Source organism: Podarcis gaigeae (genome assembly GCF_964106915.1).
Source record: "Podarcis gaigeae genome assembly, chromosome: 10".
NCBI lineage: Eukaryota > Metazoa > Chordata > Lepidosauria > Squamata > Lacertidae > Podarcis > Podarcis gaigeae.
In genome coordinates, this window is record NC_139686.1 from 5,956,129 (window position 1) to 5,978,312 (window position 22,184).

Sequence of the window (22,184 nt, forward strand, 5' to 3'; positions counted from 1 at the left end):
TTGAACTACAACTCCCATCACCCCTAGCTAGCAAGGCCAGAGCTCTGGGATGATGGGAGTTGTAGTCCAACATCATCTGGGGACCCACAGGTTGAGAACCACTGGATTAGATGATCCTTGGGGTCCCTTCCAAGCCTGCAATTCTATGATTCTATGCCCAGCTGGTAAAGTGAACTGAACACAAGTTCAGGCAGCTGAGACCCACATGCCCACAGCCCTGCCAACAGCTGGGGGGGGGGGCTATGGAAGGAGCATGCAGCCCCCTAGACAGCATCTTAAAAAGCAGAGACATCACCTTGCCAACAAAGGTCCCCCCATAAAGAAGGCTGTTTGCCGAAGAATGGATGCTTTTGAATTCTGGTGCTGGAGGAGACTCTTGAGAGTCCCATGGACTACAAGAAGATCAAACCTCTCCATTCTGAAGGAAATCAGCCCTGACTGCTCACTGGAAGGACAGACCCTGAAGCTGAGGCTCCAAGACTTTGGCCACCTCATGAGAAGAGAAGACTCCCTGGAAAAGACCCTGATGTTGGGAAAGATGGAGGGCACAAGGAGAAGGGGATGACAGAGGACGAGATGGTAGGACAGTGTTCTCGAAGCTACCAGTATGGGTTTGACAGTGGAAGACAGGAGTGCCTGGCATGCTCTGGTCCAGGGGGTCACGAAGAGGCGGACACGACTGAACGACTAAACAACAACAAAAGCGTATCCAAAGTATGGAAAATTGTACTCAAAAGGCAGTGGAGAAGCTCTTTCCTAGATTGGCTTATTGACTCTGTGATAAGTTTGAAAGCCCCGTGTTTGCCAGGAAAAGGAAACTGAACCAGACATGGGGAACAATGCCTTTACTCTCAGGCAGGGGTGTAGCTAGCTGCTCCAGCACCCAGAGCGGTGGGGGGCGCTGTATGGGGGCGGTATGGTGATCGGTGCACGGGGGCAGGGCGCTGAGTTGCCCACAGAGTCCACCTGGCGGACGCAAGCCCCACGCTGCCATTTTGGGCAGCACGGGGCCCCGAGCCACCACATCACTCCCAGGAGAGATGCGTGACTCAGGCATGCTGCAGGTCAGGCCCCACACTAAGTGCCGACCCCCCTCAAAGATGACACCCACCCTTCCTATGCCCCTGCTTGCAGGCAACTCTGCTGGGAGGGTATTATACCATGCCCTGGTCTTTAGAAATAAAGGGCCGGGGTTGCACCCCAGTTTGTCTATGCCCAAAGTGGCATCTCATTCCCTTTCTCTCCATTTTCACCGCGCAGGTGGCTGTGTGTTCCAGCCACACGACTCATCGAGAAGGCTGCCCCCCCCCAAGCCTCTTATGGATCCAGCACTTCGCTCTGCACACGGGTCCCACGCAGCCCAGCCTCTCGCTGAGGAGGCCCATGGTAAAGGCAGCAGCTGCCCATTGATTTCCCAAGGGAAAATCCCCCCAGTGGCAGACAATTCCTTTGCCAGCTGGATGTCGATTCCATAGAAAAATTAAGAGCGGCCTGGAAGCAGAAAGGAAGGGAGCCCCAAAGCCTACGAGTGCAGAGAATGGATAGGCAATTCAGTGGAGCCACTTGCTGAAAAGGAAAAAGGAAAGAAAGGTTCGCTCACCTTGCAAATCCTTGGGGCAGCTCTCCCAGGCCATAAAGGGGATACAGGTAGGGGCTTTTGCCATATCTAGCCAGAGACTCGCTGTACAGCTTAATCCTGTTGATTGTTTCTTGGCAGGGTTGGTCTAGGTAGCTGAGGGGAAGAGGAGAGTTTATATAATGAGGATCAGCTTTTCAGACACCTGGCTTGATCACTGCCTTTGTGCGTTTCTCTGCGCTTCTATGTCTAAACATCTAAAGAGGTTTAGTGACGAGAGTCTTAATGATTTTGGTCTACCGTTATTTTAACTTTTCAAAAGTCTTAAGTTATTGTTAAGTTTTCTTAATAACCACTTTGGTTTATGGTTTTCTGTGAACTGCTTGAGGATTTTCACAGTCAAATTTTATAAATTTTGTGATATAAAATGAATTGGTTCCACTCTTCCTTTAGATGTTTCTCCAACTCAAGCTTCAGTTACGCACTGCGCTAGAACACAAAAGCCTCTCTTAAATCTTAGCACACAAGATGTTTCTCATGAGCACTTTTTAAAAATTACACATTTCTATACCACTAGATTGGGGGGGGGGGGGGAGAAACCTTGTAAAGTGCAGATCAGAAGAATATAGAATTGGGTCACGTGACAGTGCAAACTTGTGTAAATAAAAATGTTTGAAGCCGGCACCCAAACACAGAAAAGAAACCTGCCTCGTTAATTCCACAATATAAGGCCTACCATGCTACATGGTCCTTTTCTTGTGGCCAAACAGCTGTTCATGCTTCCCCAGATCTCAAAAAGAGGCAGGAATGCATGGCGAAAGACAGTCTTTCAGGTACGTTTTTTGGCTTTACATTACTACTGCTACTAATTAAATTGGTATATTGTTCTTCATTAGAAGATTGCAGGACAGTTCACAACATAATACAAAATACATAATAAAGCAAAAATAAACCAATGACCGCGTCACCCCAAAACACATTTAAAAGACTGTAGAATGTTAACGAGCCAAAGGCCTGAAGCAAGACCTTAAATCTGGTCCAGTAACAAAGTACAGTGAGATTAACTGGAAGTCAGTTTTAAATTTCTTTTCTATAAATTTTGTAATTGTTTTCAATACCAGGAGTATATATGATGATAATTATATTCTTATGTCTTATAGTGTGGTGGTTTGTTTGGTTTTTCTGTTATTTGTTTGTTTGTTTGATTGATTTTTTACTTGTATGTATGTCTGTTTTTCATAAATGTATTTATTTTAAATTAATAAAGATATATTTTAAAAAACAATTTGGCCAGTAGTGTACAGACAAACGGGGCAGATTCTTCAGTAGTAATGTCCCAGGTTGTCAACAACCAGCTCCTATCAACAGCCAGACGGCAATATCTTACAGCAGCTGCAACATCTGGATGAGCCGTAGGGGCAGCCCCACATAAAGCACATTGCAACAGTCCAGTTGGGCCATTGTGGCTGAGGTGTCTCAAGCCTGTAGCAGTAGTCACAGCTGCTGAACTGGCCAAAGGGGCTTCCAGACATGGAGGCCGCTTGAGCCGCAAGCAATGGAACAAGAAGCACCCTCGCACTACTGCACACCTGTCTCTTCAGGAAGAGTGAAACCCCACCCAGAACAGGCATATCTCTCTCTCTCTCTCTCTCTCTGCTACTTACTCATCAGTTCTGTACAGTGCAAGGGCATGGCCTGTGAAATCTATGACATCCTGGCCCAGGTCAAACTTCTTGTACACATCACGCATCGTGTTCTTCTTGGGATCAACACCTTCGAAAGTGCGGGCATCGTTCTCATCAAAGTTGGCAACGTACACCAAGAATTTCCGGAAGCGCCTTTTTTCAAACAAGCCCATCAGACCTACAAAACAAGGAGACAGGTCAGAAAACAGAACCTTGTCCGAATGTTAGGCTGCAAACTTCTTCTGGATCCACAAGAGGGGGGTTTCAGCACCAACCTGGGATACGTTACTGGACTTGCATTTCAGCAGCAACACTGCTACAGTTTAGGTAAGCATCGAAACTGAGGCACTGTCAGGCCTTCTCCAGTTTGCTTTCCCCAACTACCTCTCCTCAGAAGACACCCAGCTAAATTTGGCACATGGTTTTCTCCCTTGCCCATCAGCAAACATGCAGAAATTTAAGAGCAGCTATCTGCAAATATACAGTGGTGCCTCGCAAGACGAAATTAATTCGTTCCGTGGGGCTCTTCCTATAGTGGTTTTTTCGCCTTGCAAAGCAAGCCCATTGACAGCTTAGCGGATTAGCGCTATTAGCGGTTTAGCGGCTTTTAGCGATCAGCTGTTAAGTGGCTTATCAGCAGATCAGCTGATAAGCGGCTTAGCGGCTTAGGATAAGGGGAAAAAACCCGAAGGAACTCGCAAGACTTTTTCGTCTTGCGAAGCAAGCCCATAGGGAAATTCGTTTTGCGAAGCGCCTCCAAAACGGAAAATCTTTTCGTCTAGCGGGTTTTCCATCTTGCAAGGCGTTCGTCTTGCAGGGCACCACTGTACTGAATCTGCACCCTTTTTTTGGCCATTACAGTCTGTTCTCACAAAAACTGTCAGGCCTGATCTGGGAATGTATGTCAGTGTGTTTTCAGACCAGGAGCGTTGCTCTGCTATTGGCAAGTTCCAGAGCAGCGATTCCTTCTACCAGGGCAAAAAGAAACCTCATTTGAAGGCGGGCTGATTTACCTCACAAATCTGAGCATGTGGCCGTAAACCAAGTGAGACCATTAGCGTTCCTAGTTTAGTAGTCTATACCGATGAGGAAAAGCGGCCCAAGAGCTGAGGCAGTACTCCTTCCTAGCTCTGCTACTAGAGAGCCTTCAAGTTACTAATTGCCAGGGACTGGACTTGGGGCCTTATGCAAACAAAAGCAAGTGACTTACCACCAATTCTTAGGGCCCAAGCCTCAGAATTACCATATTTTTGCTCTATAAGACTCGCTTTTTCCTTCCTAAAAAGTAAGGGGAAATATGTGTGCATCCTATGGAGCAAATGCAGGCTGCGCAGCTATCCCAGAAGCCAGAACAGCGAGAATGCAGGCTGCGCAGCGATCCATCTTGCTGTTCTTGTTTCTGAGATTCAGAATATTTTTTTTCTTGTTTTCCTCCTCCAAAAACTACGTGCGTCTTGTGGTCTGGTGCGTCTTATACAGCGAAAAATATGGTATTTGAAGGTGTGAACAGGCATGTAATAGGAGTGACCCATGGTCACAGTACTGAGACAAGTGTTGTTAGACTGCAAAAAGCTTTTTGAAATTTATTATGCAACCATTAATATGCAAGATAGTGGTTGTTCTAGCATAGATATTTCATTATAAGCCCCACTATAAGCCAAGTTTATGAATGGCATTAAGGAGTGCAGATTGGGCCCTCTGACTAATAATTGCTGGGAAAGTGAATGAGAACCAGACCTTTGAACTCATCCCTGTTTTCTATGTTGTAAGAAGTGAAAAAAGCATTATTCTTAAACATGGCACGCTAGGAATACTTCAGCTAGCCTGCATAGACATAAAGTTCTCATATATTCAGTTGGTATATTCTTATGGTACAGAAGCATATAAATATTTTTTATAAATAAATAAGAATCTGTCACACAGATCCATCCATTTATGGTGAAGCTGTACCAGTGAATTCAAGCACTGCAAATTCAGTTTAGTGCTTATAAGTTAAAACCAGACTCGGTCTTTTGTACTGATTTGTTCTACACGTTTGAACAAAGCTCCGGTGCATATCCCTCAAAAATTTCTGAGGAGCGCAAGAAGTTTGAGCGCAATAATTTTGGACTCCGTATCTTAGAACTCTGGTGGGGAAAGCCAGAAGAGTACTGTGAAAGCTCCATCTCCTTACTGGATGCCAGGGCTTCTGCCTCAGTTGAAGGGACTTTGTAAATCTTTCCTCCCTTGTAGACGAAGCTTCCTTCAATCACTTTGAAGTCCAGGTAACGAGTGACTTCTGTGTACAGCAGCATCTTGACCAGTTGGCCTGAAACCAAAGCAAGTTTAATGAATACGAGTCAGCTGGAGGTGACACAGGTGAAGAAGATACATTGAAAGACCCTGGATGACCAGTCAAACCATGTATTCAAACCATGTATACAGAAAAGGATCTAGGAGTCTTGGTTGACCACAAACTTGACATGAGCCAACAGTGTGACGCGGCAGCTAAAAAAGCCAATGCAATTCTGGGCTGCATCAATAGGAGTATAGCATCTAGATCAAGGGAAGTAATAGTGCCACTGTATTCTGCTCTGGTCAGACCTCACCTGGAGTACTGTGTCCAGTTCTGGGCACCACAGTTCAAGAAGGACACTGACAAACTGGAACGTGTCCAGAGGAGGACAACCAAAATGGTCAAAGGCCTGGAAACGATGCCTTATGAGGAACGGCTAAGGGAGCTGGGCATGTTTAGCCTGGAGAAGAGGAGGTTAAGGGGTGATATGATAGCCATGTTCAAATATATAAAAGGATGTCACATAGAGGAGGGAGAAAGGTTGTTTTCTGCTGCTCCAGAGAAGCGGACATGGAGCAATGGATCCAAACTACAAGAAAGAAGATTCCACCTAAACGTTAGGAAGAACTTCCTGACAGTAAGAGCTGTTGGACAGTGGAATTTGCTGCCAAGGAGTGTGGTGGAGTCTCCTTCTTTGGAGATCTTTAAGCAGAGGCTTGACAACCATATGTCAGGAGTGCTCTGATGGTGTTTCCTGCTTGGCAGGGGGTTGGACTCGATGGCCCTTGGGGTCTCTTCCAACTCTATGATTCTATGATTCTCCTTGCTCCTCCCGGCTCACTGTAAAGCAAGCTGAGCAAGAGCCACATAGAGCATGTCAGCGGCTCCAAACTCTGCTCGCTTTACAGCGAGGTGAGAGGAGGGAGGGACGGATGGGAGCCACCCCTCCTCCTGGCTCGCTAAAACAAGAAAAGGGGAGAGCCTCTGACACGCTCTGCGTGGCTCTCGCTCTGCTTGCTTTAGAGCGAGGCAGGAGGAGCAAGGAGGGACGGACGGGAGCCATGGCTCTCGTCCGCCCCTCCTCCTGCCTCACTGCAAGCAGAGCAAGAGCTGCTTGCACGGCTCCTGTCCCAGCGTTTCCTCTTCTTGCTCCGGTTCCTGTGTCACCTCATTTGATTCAGAATAATTTTTTTTCTTCTTTTCCTCCGCTAAAAACTATGTGTGTCTTATGGAGCGAAAAATATGGTATACGGTTGTTGGCACTGCTTACAAAACTACATGTGCTAGAGTTGCACAGGATTCTGGAACTTCAGCTACAGTACACTTGACAGTTATAGGACTAAGAGAACCGAAGGTCTCGGCATGCTCTTTTTTGTCAAAACAAAACAAAACAAAACCCAGCCCTGCAGATTAAGTGATTAAGCCCTGGACTTAGCTTAATTCAGAGATGGGGGACCAGTAGCCCCCCAATCATCATTCCTGACCTTTAGCTTCCTGGCTCATTCTGATAGGAGCTGGAGTCCAAAAACAGCTGGAGAGCCACAGCTGTTTCCTGCTCCTGCTTTAAATGAACAGTCATGGCCTGCTAGAAAAATTTAAAGCCCTATGCGGCCAAGGACCCACGTACCTGCGGGACCGCCTCTCCTGGTATGCCCTGCAGAGGACCTTAAGGTCCACAAATGACAACATTTTGGAGGTCCCAGGTCGCAAGGTGGTTAGATTGGTCTGAACTAGGGCCAGGGCCTTTTCAGTACTGGCCCCGAATTGGTTGAACGCTCTGTCACCAGAGACTAGGGCCCTGCAGGACTTGACATCTTTCCACAGAGCCTGCAAGACAGAGCTGTTCTGCCTGGCCTTTGGTTTGGACTGCGTCTGACCCTTATGTTTTCCTTCCCTTATGGTCTTGATCTACGGGCTACTTCTAAAATGAGGCTGCATTTTAAATTGCATTTTAACCTGTATTTTAAATTGGTCCCCCCCATTACGATTTTACTGTAATTTTACTGGTGTTAGCTGCCCTGAGCCCGGCTCTGGCTAGGGAGGGTGGGGTATAAATAATTTTTATTATTATTTTTATTATTATTTTTATTTGGGCTGCAGGCCACCTAGCAACCAAGGTGGTTGCAGTTCACTCAGGGCCAGGTTAGTCTCCACAGCAGCTAGGAGCCTAACTAGGCTTGTAATGGACAAGTGACAGGCTTAGGTTCATTACTGGAGGGGAAGGCTATCTACCGTATTTTTCGCCCTATAGGACGCACTTTTTCCCCTCCAAAAATGAAGGGGAAATGTGTGTGCGTCCTATGGGGCGAATGCAGGCTTTCGCTGAAGCCTGGAGAGCGAGAGGGGTCGGTGCGCACCAACCCCTCTTGCTCTCCAGGCTTCGCGGACCTCTCCGCAAGCAGCGGGAGCGCTCCCACTGCTTGCGGAGAGTCGCCTGCATGCAGAAGCTTCACGGACCTCTCAGCAAGCAGCGGGAGCGCTCCCGCTGCTTGCGGAGAGTCGCCTGCATGCAGAAGCCTGCGCGCGCTGAGCTCAGCGCGTCCAGGCTTCGCAGACCTCTCAGCAAGCAGCGGGAGCCAGCGCTGGGCTCCCACGCCTTGCAGAGAGCTGCCTGTTTGGGGGCTGGGGTCGGGGGAAGCTCGGGCCTCCCCAGCCCCAGCCCCGCGCCTGGGGGGGAAATAAATTTTTCCCCTTTATTTCCCCCCCAAAAAACTAGGTGTGCCTTATGGGACGGTGCGTCCTATAGGGCGAAAAATATGGTATGTTTTCAGCCAGGACCAGACTTCTCTGAGGATGGATGACACAGTGAGGCACTCTGCCTGCAGCAGCCCACACAAATAAGCAACTCTGTACCCTTTGGAAAAGGCCATAAGGCGGTGGCTCTGATTATATAAGGATATGTACTGCCCATTCTAACACAGATGCTATGCAAATATGCAAGCTATGGCAGTAGATCCCTAGGACAACCAACTTGGAAATAGGGGTGGGCAATAGCTGGTCTTCAATATCACAATATATTGCCAGCAGCTAAACATTGTGATATATTGATATATCACAATGTCTGAAATAAGGGTGGAACAGTGTACAGTTGAACAGTAATGCTGAGCAATATATGGTTGCCAACATCATGTTATATCACCAGCTAAACATTGCAATATATCACGATATCTGAAATAAGGATGGAGCTATGTAGACACACTGCTTGGCTTCACGGTTATTCCTGCGTCATTTTTGCTGGTGCCTGCTTTTGTGATTCGCTGCCGGGGAGGGGAGAGCTGAGCTGGCTGAGTTAACAGGGGCTGCAGAAATCAAGAGAAACATTGGCTGGTTTTTCCCACTTTGTGATTTTTGTAAAGCACACATACACGCACACTGATTTGTGATATATTGCCAAGTGAAAAATCATGAAGTCATGAAAACTTCAAACTGGTTTGGGACAATATACTGATATATCACCCAGCCCTACTTGGAAGTAGTGCCTATAAGTTAACTGGGTCCCAGTACTGTCTGAAAAGGGATAAACCTAAAGGGAGGCAGTAATATCTAACTCTGGGGAGGGGTGCTGGAAGACTGGCATGCAGAGGAGAGCATCCTACTAAGGTATTTGTGGCATTAAAATAAAGGGAAGAAACCTGACGTTTTAGAGAAGGCCACCAAGGAAGATGCCAGCCACTCACCATTTGCCATAAGGAACTTGGGGATCAGGTCCACATTCCAGTCTCTTCCTCGGCCCATGGACTCCGGTGGAGTTCCCGGCAGGCTAAACCTTTTGTACAGCTTTGAAGACAAGAAGTTGTGTGGTTAGGACTGTGGTTATGCCTGCAGGAAGGTCTGTCAACTGAGAGCTTAAGAGCATGCAGAGGGTCCCCAGGCAAAGACTTCTAGCTCAGCTGAGTCCACCCAATTGTCCTACATATCAGCTCTCCATCCCTAGTCCCAGATGTCATCCTGGGAATCTTGGGGGCACTCCTGGGTGCATTGCTGCTGTAGGAGTACGTACCTTTTACCAGCTTCATCTGCATACCAGCTACAATTGGATCAGGACCACTTGGCCCCTGCAGCACATGCATAGGTAACCTCGAGACTGTGCTCTACATAACTTGGGACCAGAAGTTCCAGCTGGTGCTGAATGCATCAGCTTGGCTGCTGATGGGGCAGGCAGCTGACAGGATGGGGCACCTCTGCGAAAATCTGCACTGGCTACCCAGGCACCACCAGGCTACCTTTGAGGTTCTTGTATTAATATACAAAGTCCTGAACAACCTGGATCAGGACACCTTAAGGATTGCTCCATCACCAAGACCACCCAGAGGACCACTGGGAAGTCATCCATGTTTCAGAAGCACAACAGGCTTCACACTGGCTCCCAGTACGTTTCCGAGCACAATTCAAAGTGTTGGTGCTGACCTTTAAAGCCCTAAACAACCCTGGTCAAGTATACATGAAGGAGCATCTCCACCCCCATCGTTCTGCCCGGACACGGAGGTCCACCTCTGAGGCCCTTCTGGCGGTTCCCTCACTGCAAGAAGCCAAGTTACAGGCAACCAGGCAGAGGGCCTTCTCAGTAGTGGCGCCCTCCCACCAGATGTCAAAGAGAAAAACAACTACCAGACTTTTAGAAGACATCTGAAGGCAGCCCTGTTTAGGGAAGCTTTTAATGTTTAATGGACTATTGTATTTTAATATTCTGTTGGAAGCCACCCAGAGTGGCTGGGGAAACCCAGCCAGATGGGTGGGGTATAAATAATAAATTATCATTATTATTCACCACCTAGAAGTCAGGTATTATTATTCACCTAGGAGCCAGCTACCCATCCCAAGCTGTGGGAGTCCCTTTCAGCAGAGCTTCAACAGATGTCCTCACTGCCTGAACACCTTTTTATGCTAAGGGGCCAATTCATTTATTGAAATATCCTTTGATGTGTCAGCTGTTTTGTTATTATTCTTTGTTGTTTCTATGACATTCCATATTCTGTTGTATGGCTTGGTATTTTATATGAGTGGAGTGGTTTATTGTCACAAATAAATCTAGGGAAGGACATGGCTTAACCTTAGAGCCCTTCAATATGATGAAAATAAACATTCTGCAAATGAAAGCTGCTGAAAAGACAAGATGAGAAACCTATGCAACTTTCATATTTATGCAAGTTAGTGCCAGAATTTGGATTTGACAGGCTCCTTGCTGCTCTGCCTATACGGGAGTCCAGTGCTTGGCAGTACCAAGCCAGGAGCGGCTGGTATGACAGCCCTCCGGTTTAGAAGCTTTGTCCACCCCACCCCTGAGCCTTTCAAATTAGAGAAAAGCCTATCAGATGATCTGCAGACTAATGCAACCAGAAGCCATTTTATGCCAATTAAGCCAGATTTGCTCCGGGGAAAATCTGCCTATTTAGGATACTGAAGGCAAAAACGAACTTTTTCAGCAGCCTTGCTGCAGAATTACAGGTTGAGAATAAATCCATTGTAGCAACTTGAGAATCTAGCATCAGCTGCAAATATAAGGGGCCCGACGTTCCAAGAGGGCTACACAAATCCTGTGTGTAAGCTAACTAAGTAATCAAGCTACCTACTACTTTGTGGTTCCGGAACACCTACTCAAATCCTGCCCCAGAGTGCTAGATGCAAAAGCCAGACTGTTACTGAGTGAGCCGGTCAGGGCTTGCAAAGTGCCATGCACAGAGCACCACGAGGGCCCACCAATTAGTTGATTGTTGCCGTTTCCAAAGTACTGTGAGTCTAGGGCTTTGCAGGTGCTGCCAATCAACTGATCAGTGGTGCCTGCAAACTCTCATTGGTCCCCCAGCTGTACCATTACCTGCCCTGCCCCTGATGTCATCAGATGTAGAGCAGGTGGGCGTGGCCTGACCAGAACAGCCTCACAGGGGAAGTGTGTAAGTTCTGGTGGGCCCAATTAGTTCTGCAGGCTGCAGAACTGCCCTGTTCTAGGACACATTCCACACCGCCACCACCCCCTTCAATTCCCTCCTCAAAAACCTACCTTCTTCCATGAAGCCTCTGGAATCACCCCTTAGGCTTCATGTTCAAGCATGACAAGGTTTGATACATGAAGCTGAAATAACACATGCCTTTCCGATTTACGCCATCTCGCCCCCACAACTCCCTGTTGTCTCCTGCACTGATTTATAGCCTGCAAGCCCCCTAGGTCCTCTTGAACTCTGCAGAGCCCTGCGCAATGATGGAGGTCTATTACTTGTGAAGGATGCTCTCTCTTCACAAGGATGAAGCACCAGGCAAAAAGGTCTGCAAGTGGACCAAATTTATATGAATCCCCCCGACTCCCTAGCCATGCCTCAGTTGCATCCTGTGTTTTAAATCGGGGTGGATAGCCTGTGTTTCTCCTGACTCCCGCTTGCCTCAGCTTGCAGGGTCTGGGATGAAGAACCGTAGTCCCAACAATGTCTGGAGGAATCCAGGCTCCCTACCCATTTTAACTGGTAAGCTTGGTGGGGCAGGGACAGAGTAAAGCAGCACCATGCACATGAATGCTGCTTTAGTTTTGTCTAATTTCGGCAGAGAAATTAAGCAGAATCTGAGTATTCACAACATAAAGCTGTCTGGGGATACTCACATCTTCCAGGGGTGTAATAGATGCACTTTCACCTCCATAGTAAGCATTGCGGTCCATGTGAAGAACCTTCTTCCCATTCACCGACATGATGCCAGACAGAATGCATTCCTGTGTAAGAGAGAAACAAGCGGCAACATTAAACCAAGGAAGCCCTCGGGTTTTGCTCTTTCGTTCACGATCTACCAGAGCTTCTGATGGAGGTGGTGGTGATGGGAGAATCACTAAGTGAATCTAAGCAGGTGGCCGTTGGAAGAGGCAACTTGTCCAATTACTGCAACAGAAAATGTGGACGTAGGAACAGAAGACTAGCACTGGAAGCAACTGGGGAAAATTGCCAGCTGTTATTTATTAACTAATGTCTTGAAGCAAACCTGTATCAAGGTGGTATCCTGTCAGCAGGTACTCCTCTATAAACTGGCACACAAAGCAATCTGAAAGCCTGAAAGCTCTGCACTCCCGGATATGCAAACAAAAAACCGACTGGTGCATTAAAGCCACAATACTGGGGAAATTTGCAGAAGAGTGCAGAATATGTTTACTTGGGCAGGTCCTTTTCAACGCTGACTTCCGTGCTGCAAGTGAAAGCTACTGCCAACCGGTTGAGGCGTGACAACTATACCATCCGTCTGCTAAGCTGGGAGAACAGCTTTTGCTTTACAGTCGACACTTGAGTGGTAGATTGCACTGTTTTGGACGAACATTTCCACCAAGGAAAGCACAGCCAAGCCAGACCTGCTCAAATATTCCAAAACCTATTTCAATAGCTTGACACATCAGCCTGCCAACGCTGCACAGTTACCCAGCCCAAAGCAAGGGAGGGTTACAGAGGCGTGGCTCTGTGGGCAGGCGAGGAGAAATCGGCCACATGCCCAGTCACTTCCACTTCCTTTAGCAACCGACATCTTCAAGTTTAGCTCGTGCTTTTCCCTGCCTCCACACGGAACCTAATGCAGGAAGGCTGGTGGTCATGCTTGGGGAGAAAAGCAGAGAAAGCGCATAGCCAGATTTGCATGTGCTGCTGAAAAGGCAGTCCCCACATGACTTCTCTGCCTTAGAATACTCCAAGAGCACCCAGATAATGAGCAAGAATGTGCTGTCAGGAGCCAAAAGAGAATGCAGAGAAACGGGAGGGCTATACGTCTCTATTGCCAGCCAAGTCTGCCTGGAACCACTCTTTCCTTTGTCTGGAGAAGGGACAGCCCCCTCTGAATTTACACCCTTAATTATAGTGTATGTTCTGGGTGTTCAATGTAAGCTGCTTTGGGAGGCAACTTGACTGAAAAGCTGTGTAACTGAAGCCCAGTGTCTTCTATTTTCTTTGAAAGTATCTGCAACACTAGTAGGACAGGTCATCTCAATTAATTCTAAGCCTCTGCACAGAGTCCTGCCCTGAAGCTACTACTTTTATTGCCACCCAAAGAATTTTAAGCCTTTGAGAAATTTGGATCCATTATCCCCACTTCACCACCAACAGATTTTCTAGAGGGCACAGCAAGGGTTAAACATGGCAGAGTCAGTCAGTGCTGTTAGCTAGCATTAGGCAAGCAAGATTCTGCCTACACGTTCTTGGTTGGTTCAGTGCCCGGTCTCAAACTTGAAAATCTAGATTTACTCCAGGGTAAGATGCCCCAAAGGCAACTGCTGCCATTTAACCTATTGCAGTGCCTCAATTTTTTCCACAAGAGTTCATTTCTCCTACTTGGTTCAGGGCAGCTATAATTTGTAGAGATACTACTCCTGGTGGTACTAAAACAGGCTTCCCCAACCTGCAGCCCTCCAGATGTTTCGGCCTACAACTCCCATGATCCCTAGCTAACAGGACCAGTGGTCAGGGATGATGGGAATTGTAGTCCAAAACATCTGGAGGGCCGAAGGTTGGGCATGCCTGTGCTAAGAGAAGCAAAATGGCTTCAGCAGCTCCATTACTAGACTAAGTACTTTGAAGTAGCTTTTGCTGTGAGCCAAAAGCAACTTGCAAGCAGGCTAACATGTTTTCAGTTTAAAAGTGGAGCTAGGCTTGTAATTAGGACTGATCCTAGTGCAGTCTACATTCTAACTTTACAGCATATGCTACAGGTTAGATATTTCAACGCTTGCTTATATTCGTGAAGGTGTAAAGATATTCCAGTGCCTTCCACAATCACAAGCAAACACCCACAGAGCTTGGTCCTAAGAAGAGAGTAATATTGGGATAGCAACAAAATTCACAGGAAGAAGCTGCTGGAGGAAAATTCAACAGCCAAACAAAATCACTGAGCAAGACACAATAGCAGCTCTCTTGTGAAAGTCATAGTTCCTGTTCTATTTGTTTGCCAACAGCACCGTGGCTAGTGGGTTTTACAGGTAAAGATGGATGGATATACCAGTTTTAGATAGAGCTTCCTTTACAATGAAGGGCATGAGATAAAACGGTTGTTGAGGTTAGCTGCCCAAGCAGGAAGTTTCCAGGCAAGGGGGCTGCTTGTATGACAAAGATCCGCGGAAAAAACAATGGGACTGGTACATTCCTCAACCCAAAGCCACAGCACTGGATTAATGTTACTACTGTGAGAGGGATTAATCCTATTTCCCTAGATGTAAGCCCCACTGAGTTCAACAACACTTGCCTCCCACTAGACGTTGTTAGGATTGCACAGTTGACTCCCAATTGGTGGTCCACGGACCCCACTCAGGGGGTCTGTGGCATCATTCACATAACAGAAACTACACAAGAGGTATCAACATTTTCAAAAGGAGGGGACCCATGGTTTGGCTTTTGAAAAGGAGGGGCTTCACAGTACTTAGCTACTTGGGATCCACGGCTGTAGATTATTAGCTAACCCTTGGGCCTCCAGGTATTGTTGAACTACAACTCCCATCAGCCATGCTGATAGAAGTTAGCCCCTCCCCCCATTATAGACAGTTGCATTGGGATCCCTTCTCACAAACAAGGAAAAGTAGTTGGTTTTCTGCTAATTCAGCTAAGGAGCAACAGTCAGGACAGGATCCTGCCATATGCTTCTATTATCTATAAGTTCTAGCAAAATAGGAAATCACTTCAACAGCCTACTATACACCCAAATGCAGAGGGGAAGCAAAATGTAAACCACTAACATTTATATTTTGAACACATCTTGTATCTGACAAGCTGTGGGATCAACAGCACGTACACTGCTAATCCCATTTAAAAATTATCTGCAAGTCCACATCGCAAAGTTCTGACCGGATTTCTTCCTTTGTAGCTGACAGGGCCAGTTATATGAGGTTCTCAGATCTTTAGCAAATACTCCAAATGCCACAAGGTCTCTATAAAGGAGAAACATATAGATAGTCCAGTGAATACTACACACACGGTTGCATCATGTTGTAGCTACAATTACAGTCATACCTCTTGTTACGTTTGCTTCAGGTTAAATCTTTTCAGGTTGCGTCTTGAGGTGACCCAGAAGTACCGGAAAGGGTTACTTCCAGGTTTCGCCGCTCGTGCCTGCGCAGAAGCTCAAAATGACGTCACACACACGCACAGAAGCAGTGAATCGTGACCTGCGCACGCGCGGGTTGCATTCTGCTCATGTTGTGAGCAGGGCTCCAGAACGGATCCTGTTCGCAACCAGAGGTACCACTATACACTGTGCAATCTTTGACATATGCCAGCGTCACAGGTAGGACTTGAGTGGAAATGTGGGCACCACAATACCAGCCGTCATGGAGCTGCTGGCATTCAACAACAAAAACTCCAAGACCATCTGCATGACATGGTCACATGGCACTATACTGCCAGGTGAAATAATGACCGCTTTTGGTGCAAAACTGTTGCAGCAGCAGTTGCAGTTTTTACTAGGAGGCCCCTCTCTACAACTCAGAAGGGTTCTATTTGGTCTACTGCCGAGTTGGAACCAAATACTCAGAATGCATTTTGCAATCTGTTGAATGAAACATGTGCATTTGGGTAGGTGTGCATAAGCACAGGGTTCCCTCACAGACCAGCCAGAATGGGAGCTTGAAAGGCAGGCTATATAGACATTTTGCCCAGAATCAAGATAAGCACTGTAGCTATTTGTTGTAGCTCTGTATTTTGTAGAGTGATTTCCAAGTTTGCATCAGGGACTTCTAGTCGAGAGTTTATATGCTTAAATGGGCTTTCAGCTTTTTGATCGCCACAGTGTGTGTGTGAGACAATGCTGAGATCTCCAAAGTTGAGAAGGCGGCTGGGGGATTGTTTGACTGTTGTGGACCTGGGGTACCCCAGTCATGCAGGGCCAAAACGGCAACCTCACCAGGAACAGTGAGTAGAAAGGGAGGCACACATGGACACGCTAGAATGTTCTGCCTCCTTTGGCTACACAGTGGCCCATGCCTGCGGCAAAGAGACAGGAACCTGGCAAGCTCAAATCGTGTGGATCTCTGTACTTCACACACAACTGTTTATGTAAGCTGGCTCTCTTCTTCCTGTTGGAGACAGATGTGTTGGCTACAAAACTCATTCCCTGACCAACAATGTGTTTATAAAGTTTATTATGTTTCACTGGGCTGCCGGTCTAGCTGCAGTGACGTCCTCCACTTCCAGGGGTAATGCCACCAAACCAATGAACCTGCAAGACAGTAATCTGAACTACTGCATATCTTTTATGCAAGAATGCTACTGCTGAAGTCTCTCTCTCTACCCATCAAATGTAGCAAGTGTTGTTTGAAGGACACTGTGGTCAGATTTTTGCTTCGGAAGTGGCAATAAGCTTCCTGAGGCACAACAAGCATTCCAGCCTAGATCTGCAGCCCATGATCAAACATCATGATTTCAGTCCTGAAGACCACAACAAAGCATGATGCCTAGAGATGTAGAACTTAAGTAACCTTTGTCAAGAGTTGCCTTAGAATACTCACGATGGCCTCTCTTGCCAGTGTGGCTGAAATCCCACTCTTATTTTCTTCAGTTGTTTTCAAGGTAAGCCGCTATAAAAACTAGTGAGAACTCTGAGCAGCACTGTGAACTAGTAACACTACATAGAGACGTGCAGTTTTTGAAACTGGTAACCGTCACCCTAAGCAGCAGCACTGCTCCTGGAGTGTAGGCAAGAACCTGAAGACACATCAAAAGTTTGAGGCTCAAATCAAATACAGAACTGGTGAGCGAATGAAGGTCAAATTGCCAAGGAGGAAGCACGCACAGATTGCAGAACAGTATTGCACCATTCCCAAGGTTTGCAGTTGAGGCTTACAGCCCAGTTGCACCCCCCCTCCCATTTCCTCTTAAGGAAGCTGCACAGAGTTCAGGCTTGCTCCCAATTGTGGTGACAGTTTCACCCCTTTGAAATATTTCCTACTTCAGATATTTGAAATCTGACTGCTGATGGACTTTAATCTAGATTCAAGTTTCAGATCTGCAAGGAACTAACTGGGTAGGCCTGGCAAATTATCTACCCCCTCCCTCCCATTCCTGTTCAACCACTCTTAAGAAATAAAAGTCATATATAAATGTTTTAAACGCAACAAAGAACAGGCTCAGGGGCAAGAAAGGTTTAAGAGCTTTTTGCACTTTCATAAAAGGCTTTAAATGAGGTGCAAGGAATAGGGTTATGTTACTGCACAATCTGATTCCTTGGCCCATTTGAAATACTGTATGCTGTAGTAGAACTAAGCTTTGCTAATGCAAAAACTTCTTAGTTAAGATTGACTGGTTCAGTTTTTTATAAAGATGCCCAGTTTACTGACAAAGCCAACAAAATAGGGTATTTCAAAGCCTGAAGAGTGTTGGCTGAAAGCTCCAATGTGTACCAGTTTTCAGTTCCAAGATAAGGAGTTTCAGAGTTGACTGACAGCCCAGATTTCAGAAATGCAAGCTTCATTATGCAGAACAACTAATTATTTTAAGTGTATATATCCTGTTTAAACACAAGGCCTTTTTAATTATAATAACTGAAGTAAAGTGTCAGGTACTTTACTTAGCGGCAATTTTTGGTCAAGGAAAGCCGTTTTGTCTAAAGTGTTCATACCCAGCAAAACCCTCAAGTCTTTCAAAGTCAAGCTCTGCTAGATAAGGGACAACGAGGTTACAGCAATTAAATATTGTAAATAGATGAGGGAATGCATTCTACCTGCTAGAATTATGCTGAAACATTTTCATTTGTCTCATTCAGCATTTCCTTAGAAAACAGAGGAAACCACAAGCGAGCTATGTCCCAAGAGGTCAAAATTCAGTCCAACATGCATGAGAAAGGGCTTTCCTGCCACATACATAGACAGAAGCTCATAGTGCAGCTTGAACAGCAGCCTCTGAGCTTTCTCCATGCATTGTTCACTTGTTTCTGGATGGCAGGCTTGTACTAATGCACATGGCAAAACGAATGCCACTGGGTAACTAACCTGAGCCCAAGCAGACTCCATTTATTACCCACGCCCTTCTTTCGGCAGTCTGCAATCATGACACACAGCTGGTAACCACAGAAGCACTAAAACACTGGAAACACACGCAGCTCTTAGCAGAATTACACCCAGGGGCCTTCAAAGTCAGGGAGGAATGCAAAGCATGTTTCACAGCCAAAACGCAAAAATCTCTTGTTCTATCCCTCCAATTTGAGGGAGCAAAGCTTTGGAAAACAAAAGCAGGAAAAAGCTGGCTTCAACAATCACAGGAAGCAGGCGTTCATTCAGAGCCATATTTATTTCTCCCCTGAACAGAACAATGCCTTCTCTCATGTCTTGCCATCCATCATTTGTTCAGAACTGATATCTACTACAAGAGCTGAAACTGGTAAGCCACCAGTGGAAAAGGGCGAGAAAAGCCATTTTATTAAAAGAACACACACAGGGTTGTTGAAAGATCAGGTGACTGGTCTACACTGTGACTGCCACCATTTAGATACGATGCCCTATACAGCAACTTTCAGGCAGATCTCCTTGCAGGCAGCTCCCCTTTTCAGATCATAAAAGGCTACAAAAAGTCATCTTCTCAAAGCTCACCCACCTGCAAATTATGGTGAACAGTAGCAGGGTTGTTTTAAATGCCAGCTAAAATCCAGCTTCCCAGAACCCCCGTTAACCCACCAGTGACAATTAGAAAATTGGTTTGCTACAAAACAATAGAGGCTAAGGCCTCCTATACCACGTCAAATTCATATTCCTGCACCAAGCCACCTCAAACATGGAAGAAAGCATTATTGCCAAATTAAAGCAAACATGCTTTTTTGGGGAGGTGCTGACCATCAATTCCCTTTCACAGAAAGAGATGGTGTCAATTTGAGATTGTAATCCCCAAAGGCAATGACAATTTAAAAGGGTAGCAGTAATCAGCAAGGCAAGAATCAGTATTTGAGAAGCAGGATTTATTCCTCCCTCAAATTTAAACAAGCTCCTCCTCTTGTCATATTAGCTGATGTAAATAGTTCAGTTTGCAGCAAGAGCTCAGTTTATGACAAGCACCAAGTGAATAAGGATTAAGATGTTACCTGGCTATTTGGAAGGAAGACCCTTCTTTCAAAGAGACTAGCCACAGGAAAGAGTGAAGCCAAGTCGCTGGGCTGGGCAGGGGAGATCAAGGACACCACTGAAAGTGAAGTTTCAAGGAGATACTAGACAGTAGGAAAGGAGGACAGGGCTATAGCTCAATGGCAGAACCTCTGCTTAGAATGCAGAAGGCCCCAGATTCAATCCCAGGTATCCCCAGACAGAGCTGTGAGAGACCTCTCCCTCAAACCCTGAAGAGCCATTGATAATATTATGCTAGATGGACCTGACAGGGCAAAGAGGAATGCACCATAGAAGCAAACCAAAGAAGTAAGAGGATGAAGGAGCTAACAATCGGGTAAGGGTCAGGAGACAGATGTCATCTGGGGAAGAAGAGAGAAGCTACAAACATTCCGAATGGGAAAAGGAATCAAGGCATGAAAGAAAGGCTAGGCTGGGGGAAACATAACAGAGCCAGGCCTAAAGGAAAAAGTCAAACAAAAACTAGAGGAGATGACATATGACTCAGGCAGGAAGGTAGGGCTCTAAAGCAAGAGCCAATGGCTAAATTCTTGGGACATGTGAGATCAGGGTTTGAAATACATGTTCAAATCTCTACATAGTCATGAATCAAACCAGGTAGTCTTGGGTCATTCAAAAAAAATATGTAACCCACTTTTATCCTACATAAGTAGCGCAAAGTGGCCTATCAGTTCCTCTCAGGGTGGCTGAGTAGGATTTAAGGCAGGCTTCCTCAACCTCGGCCCTCCAGATGTTTTTGGCCTGCAACTCCCATGATCCCTAGCTAGCAGGACCAGTGGTCAGGGATGCAGGGAATTGTAGTCTCAAAAACATCTGGAGGGCCGAGGTTGAGGAAGCCTGATTTAAGGTCACGTATGCTGCCCTGAATGAAAAGCAGATGCCTATTATGAAAATGGAACAGAGATGTAAAGAAATGTTAAAAGGACAAATCAACATGGTTAGAAGACGTGGTGAGTACTGTGAAACCACAGAGATGTGCGTCAAGTATGGAATTAAAACAGTGGTATCCAAGGGGATGACCTTGATCTTTCTGGAGCAGTAACAAAGAGGATTTGGTATGAAGAGAACAGAGGATGAGAACAGAGGCAAAGAGGGGGCCATGAGAGAGAAGGAGTAAAAAGGAGGATGAAAAGAGAATAGCAGTGCCATGACTGAGAGAATTAAATAGTAAGACAGGGGTAAGAAAGAAAAGCATGTGTAATAAAGGGAAATAATTAACATGACACTTAGAGGCAGTCAATAATAATAATAAAACAAAGCCCACAGGCTAAAAGAAAATGGTGGGGGGATGAAACAAAGGAAAGGAAATAAGGGAAGAGACAAGGGCAAGAAATTAAAAATGCCACTTGGAGGGCAAGAGGGCGCCAAGTAAGAATGTGACAAAATATAATCAGTGCCCTGAAGAAAGGGTCATGGGATAGGTGAGTGGGAAGGGAGACATGTGCAAGGCAAGTGGGAGGTGACAGGGGGCTGAAATGAGAGATTTCATTTCAGGGAAGCACTGCTAGCAAAGATGCCAAAGAACTGGCAAGAGCAATATGGGGTGGCGAATCAGAGGGGTAGTGGAGTTACACTTGCAGAACATGGCGCTGCTGACAAATAAAGGGGATGTCACTACTACTAAGACTGATAGGGGAAGAATGCCAGGTACAATGGCTAGGCGCTCTTCGCTGAATAAAGATGCACGGCAGGTGTGCTCACATAGCGCATAGTTAACTTACGGTATTCACTGCCACAAAATGGGATAGCAGGCTTGTTGGTTTTTGAATGTCTGATGTAGATTTATTTCAATTTCGTTGTTCAGTATGGGACAATGACAAAAAAAGATTATCGTATCGTATGTGGTTAATAGTCATCACCTTAAATGGCATTAGGCATTAAGGCCTATCAACAGCTACAGATCATGAAGACTATGTGGAGCTTCCATGCTCAGAGGCAGTAGGTTTCTGCTGAAAGAAACACCAGGAAAAGATTGTTGCACCCAGATCCTGCTTGCAGGCTTCCCAAGATGCATCTGGTTGGCTGTAGTGAGAAACAGGATGCTGGACTAGATGGGCCTTTAGTTGAAGAGCAATGCTTCATGGGTGGCTACAGCCAAGGATGGCTATGGCAAAAACCAAGGGTGCCTGGTGCCCATGGGGGACTGGCAGAGCGAAAGGGAGGGAGGCCAACAGTAGGTGGAGCCAGAGATAATGAAGAGGCGGAGCCTAGTGATTCTGGTTTGGTCCCTTCTGTTCCCTGTTGAGTTCTACAAAGGCAACACTGAGACTAAAGAGGAGGAAGCTAACAGTCAGTGAGTGGGCTGGATGCCAGTAAGACAACAAGCAGGAAGGGGCTGGGTGTGGGCAGACTGAGGTCTGTGGGGCAGGCAGTGTCCCATTCGTGCTAATGGGCCAGCCCTGGGGGGGGGGGGGCGGAGCAAAGGTAAGTGCCCCCAGAAGGGGAGAAGAGGGACATGCATGCAAAATGGGCAATGGGAGGATGGAAGCAGCACTGAGACGTGTGAGCTGAGTTATGATAGGACAAAAAAAAAATCAATACACCCAGAGAAAAGGAGGCCAGTGTGGAATTGTCAGGAGAGGAAAAAACGCATTAGGT

General features: G+C 46.4%; 1 protein-coding gene across 1 annotated transcript in view; it reads right to left on the reverse strand.

Moving 5' to 3' along the window:
* GDI2 (GDP dissociation inhibitor 2) overlaps window positions 1-22,184 on the reverse strand; it is a 29,672-nt gene that overhangs the window by 5,880 nt on the left and 1,608 nt on the right. Inside the window, exons 2-6 of the mRNA XM_083700498.1 lie at window positions 12,126-12,233; window positions 9,214-9,313; window positions 5,435-5,569; window positions 3,241-3,439; window positions 1,601-1,732 (exon numbers count right to left, since the gene is read on the reverse strand). Of these exons, the coding sequence (XP_083556624.1) occupies window positions 1,601-1,732; window positions 3,241-3,439; window positions 5,435-5,569; window positions 9,214-9,313; window positions 12,126-12,233 (674 nt within the window). The remainder of the gene's footprint in view (window positions 1-1,600; window positions 1,733-3,240; window positions 3,440-5,434; window positions 5,570-9,213; window positions 9,314-12,125; window positions 12,234-22,184) is intronic.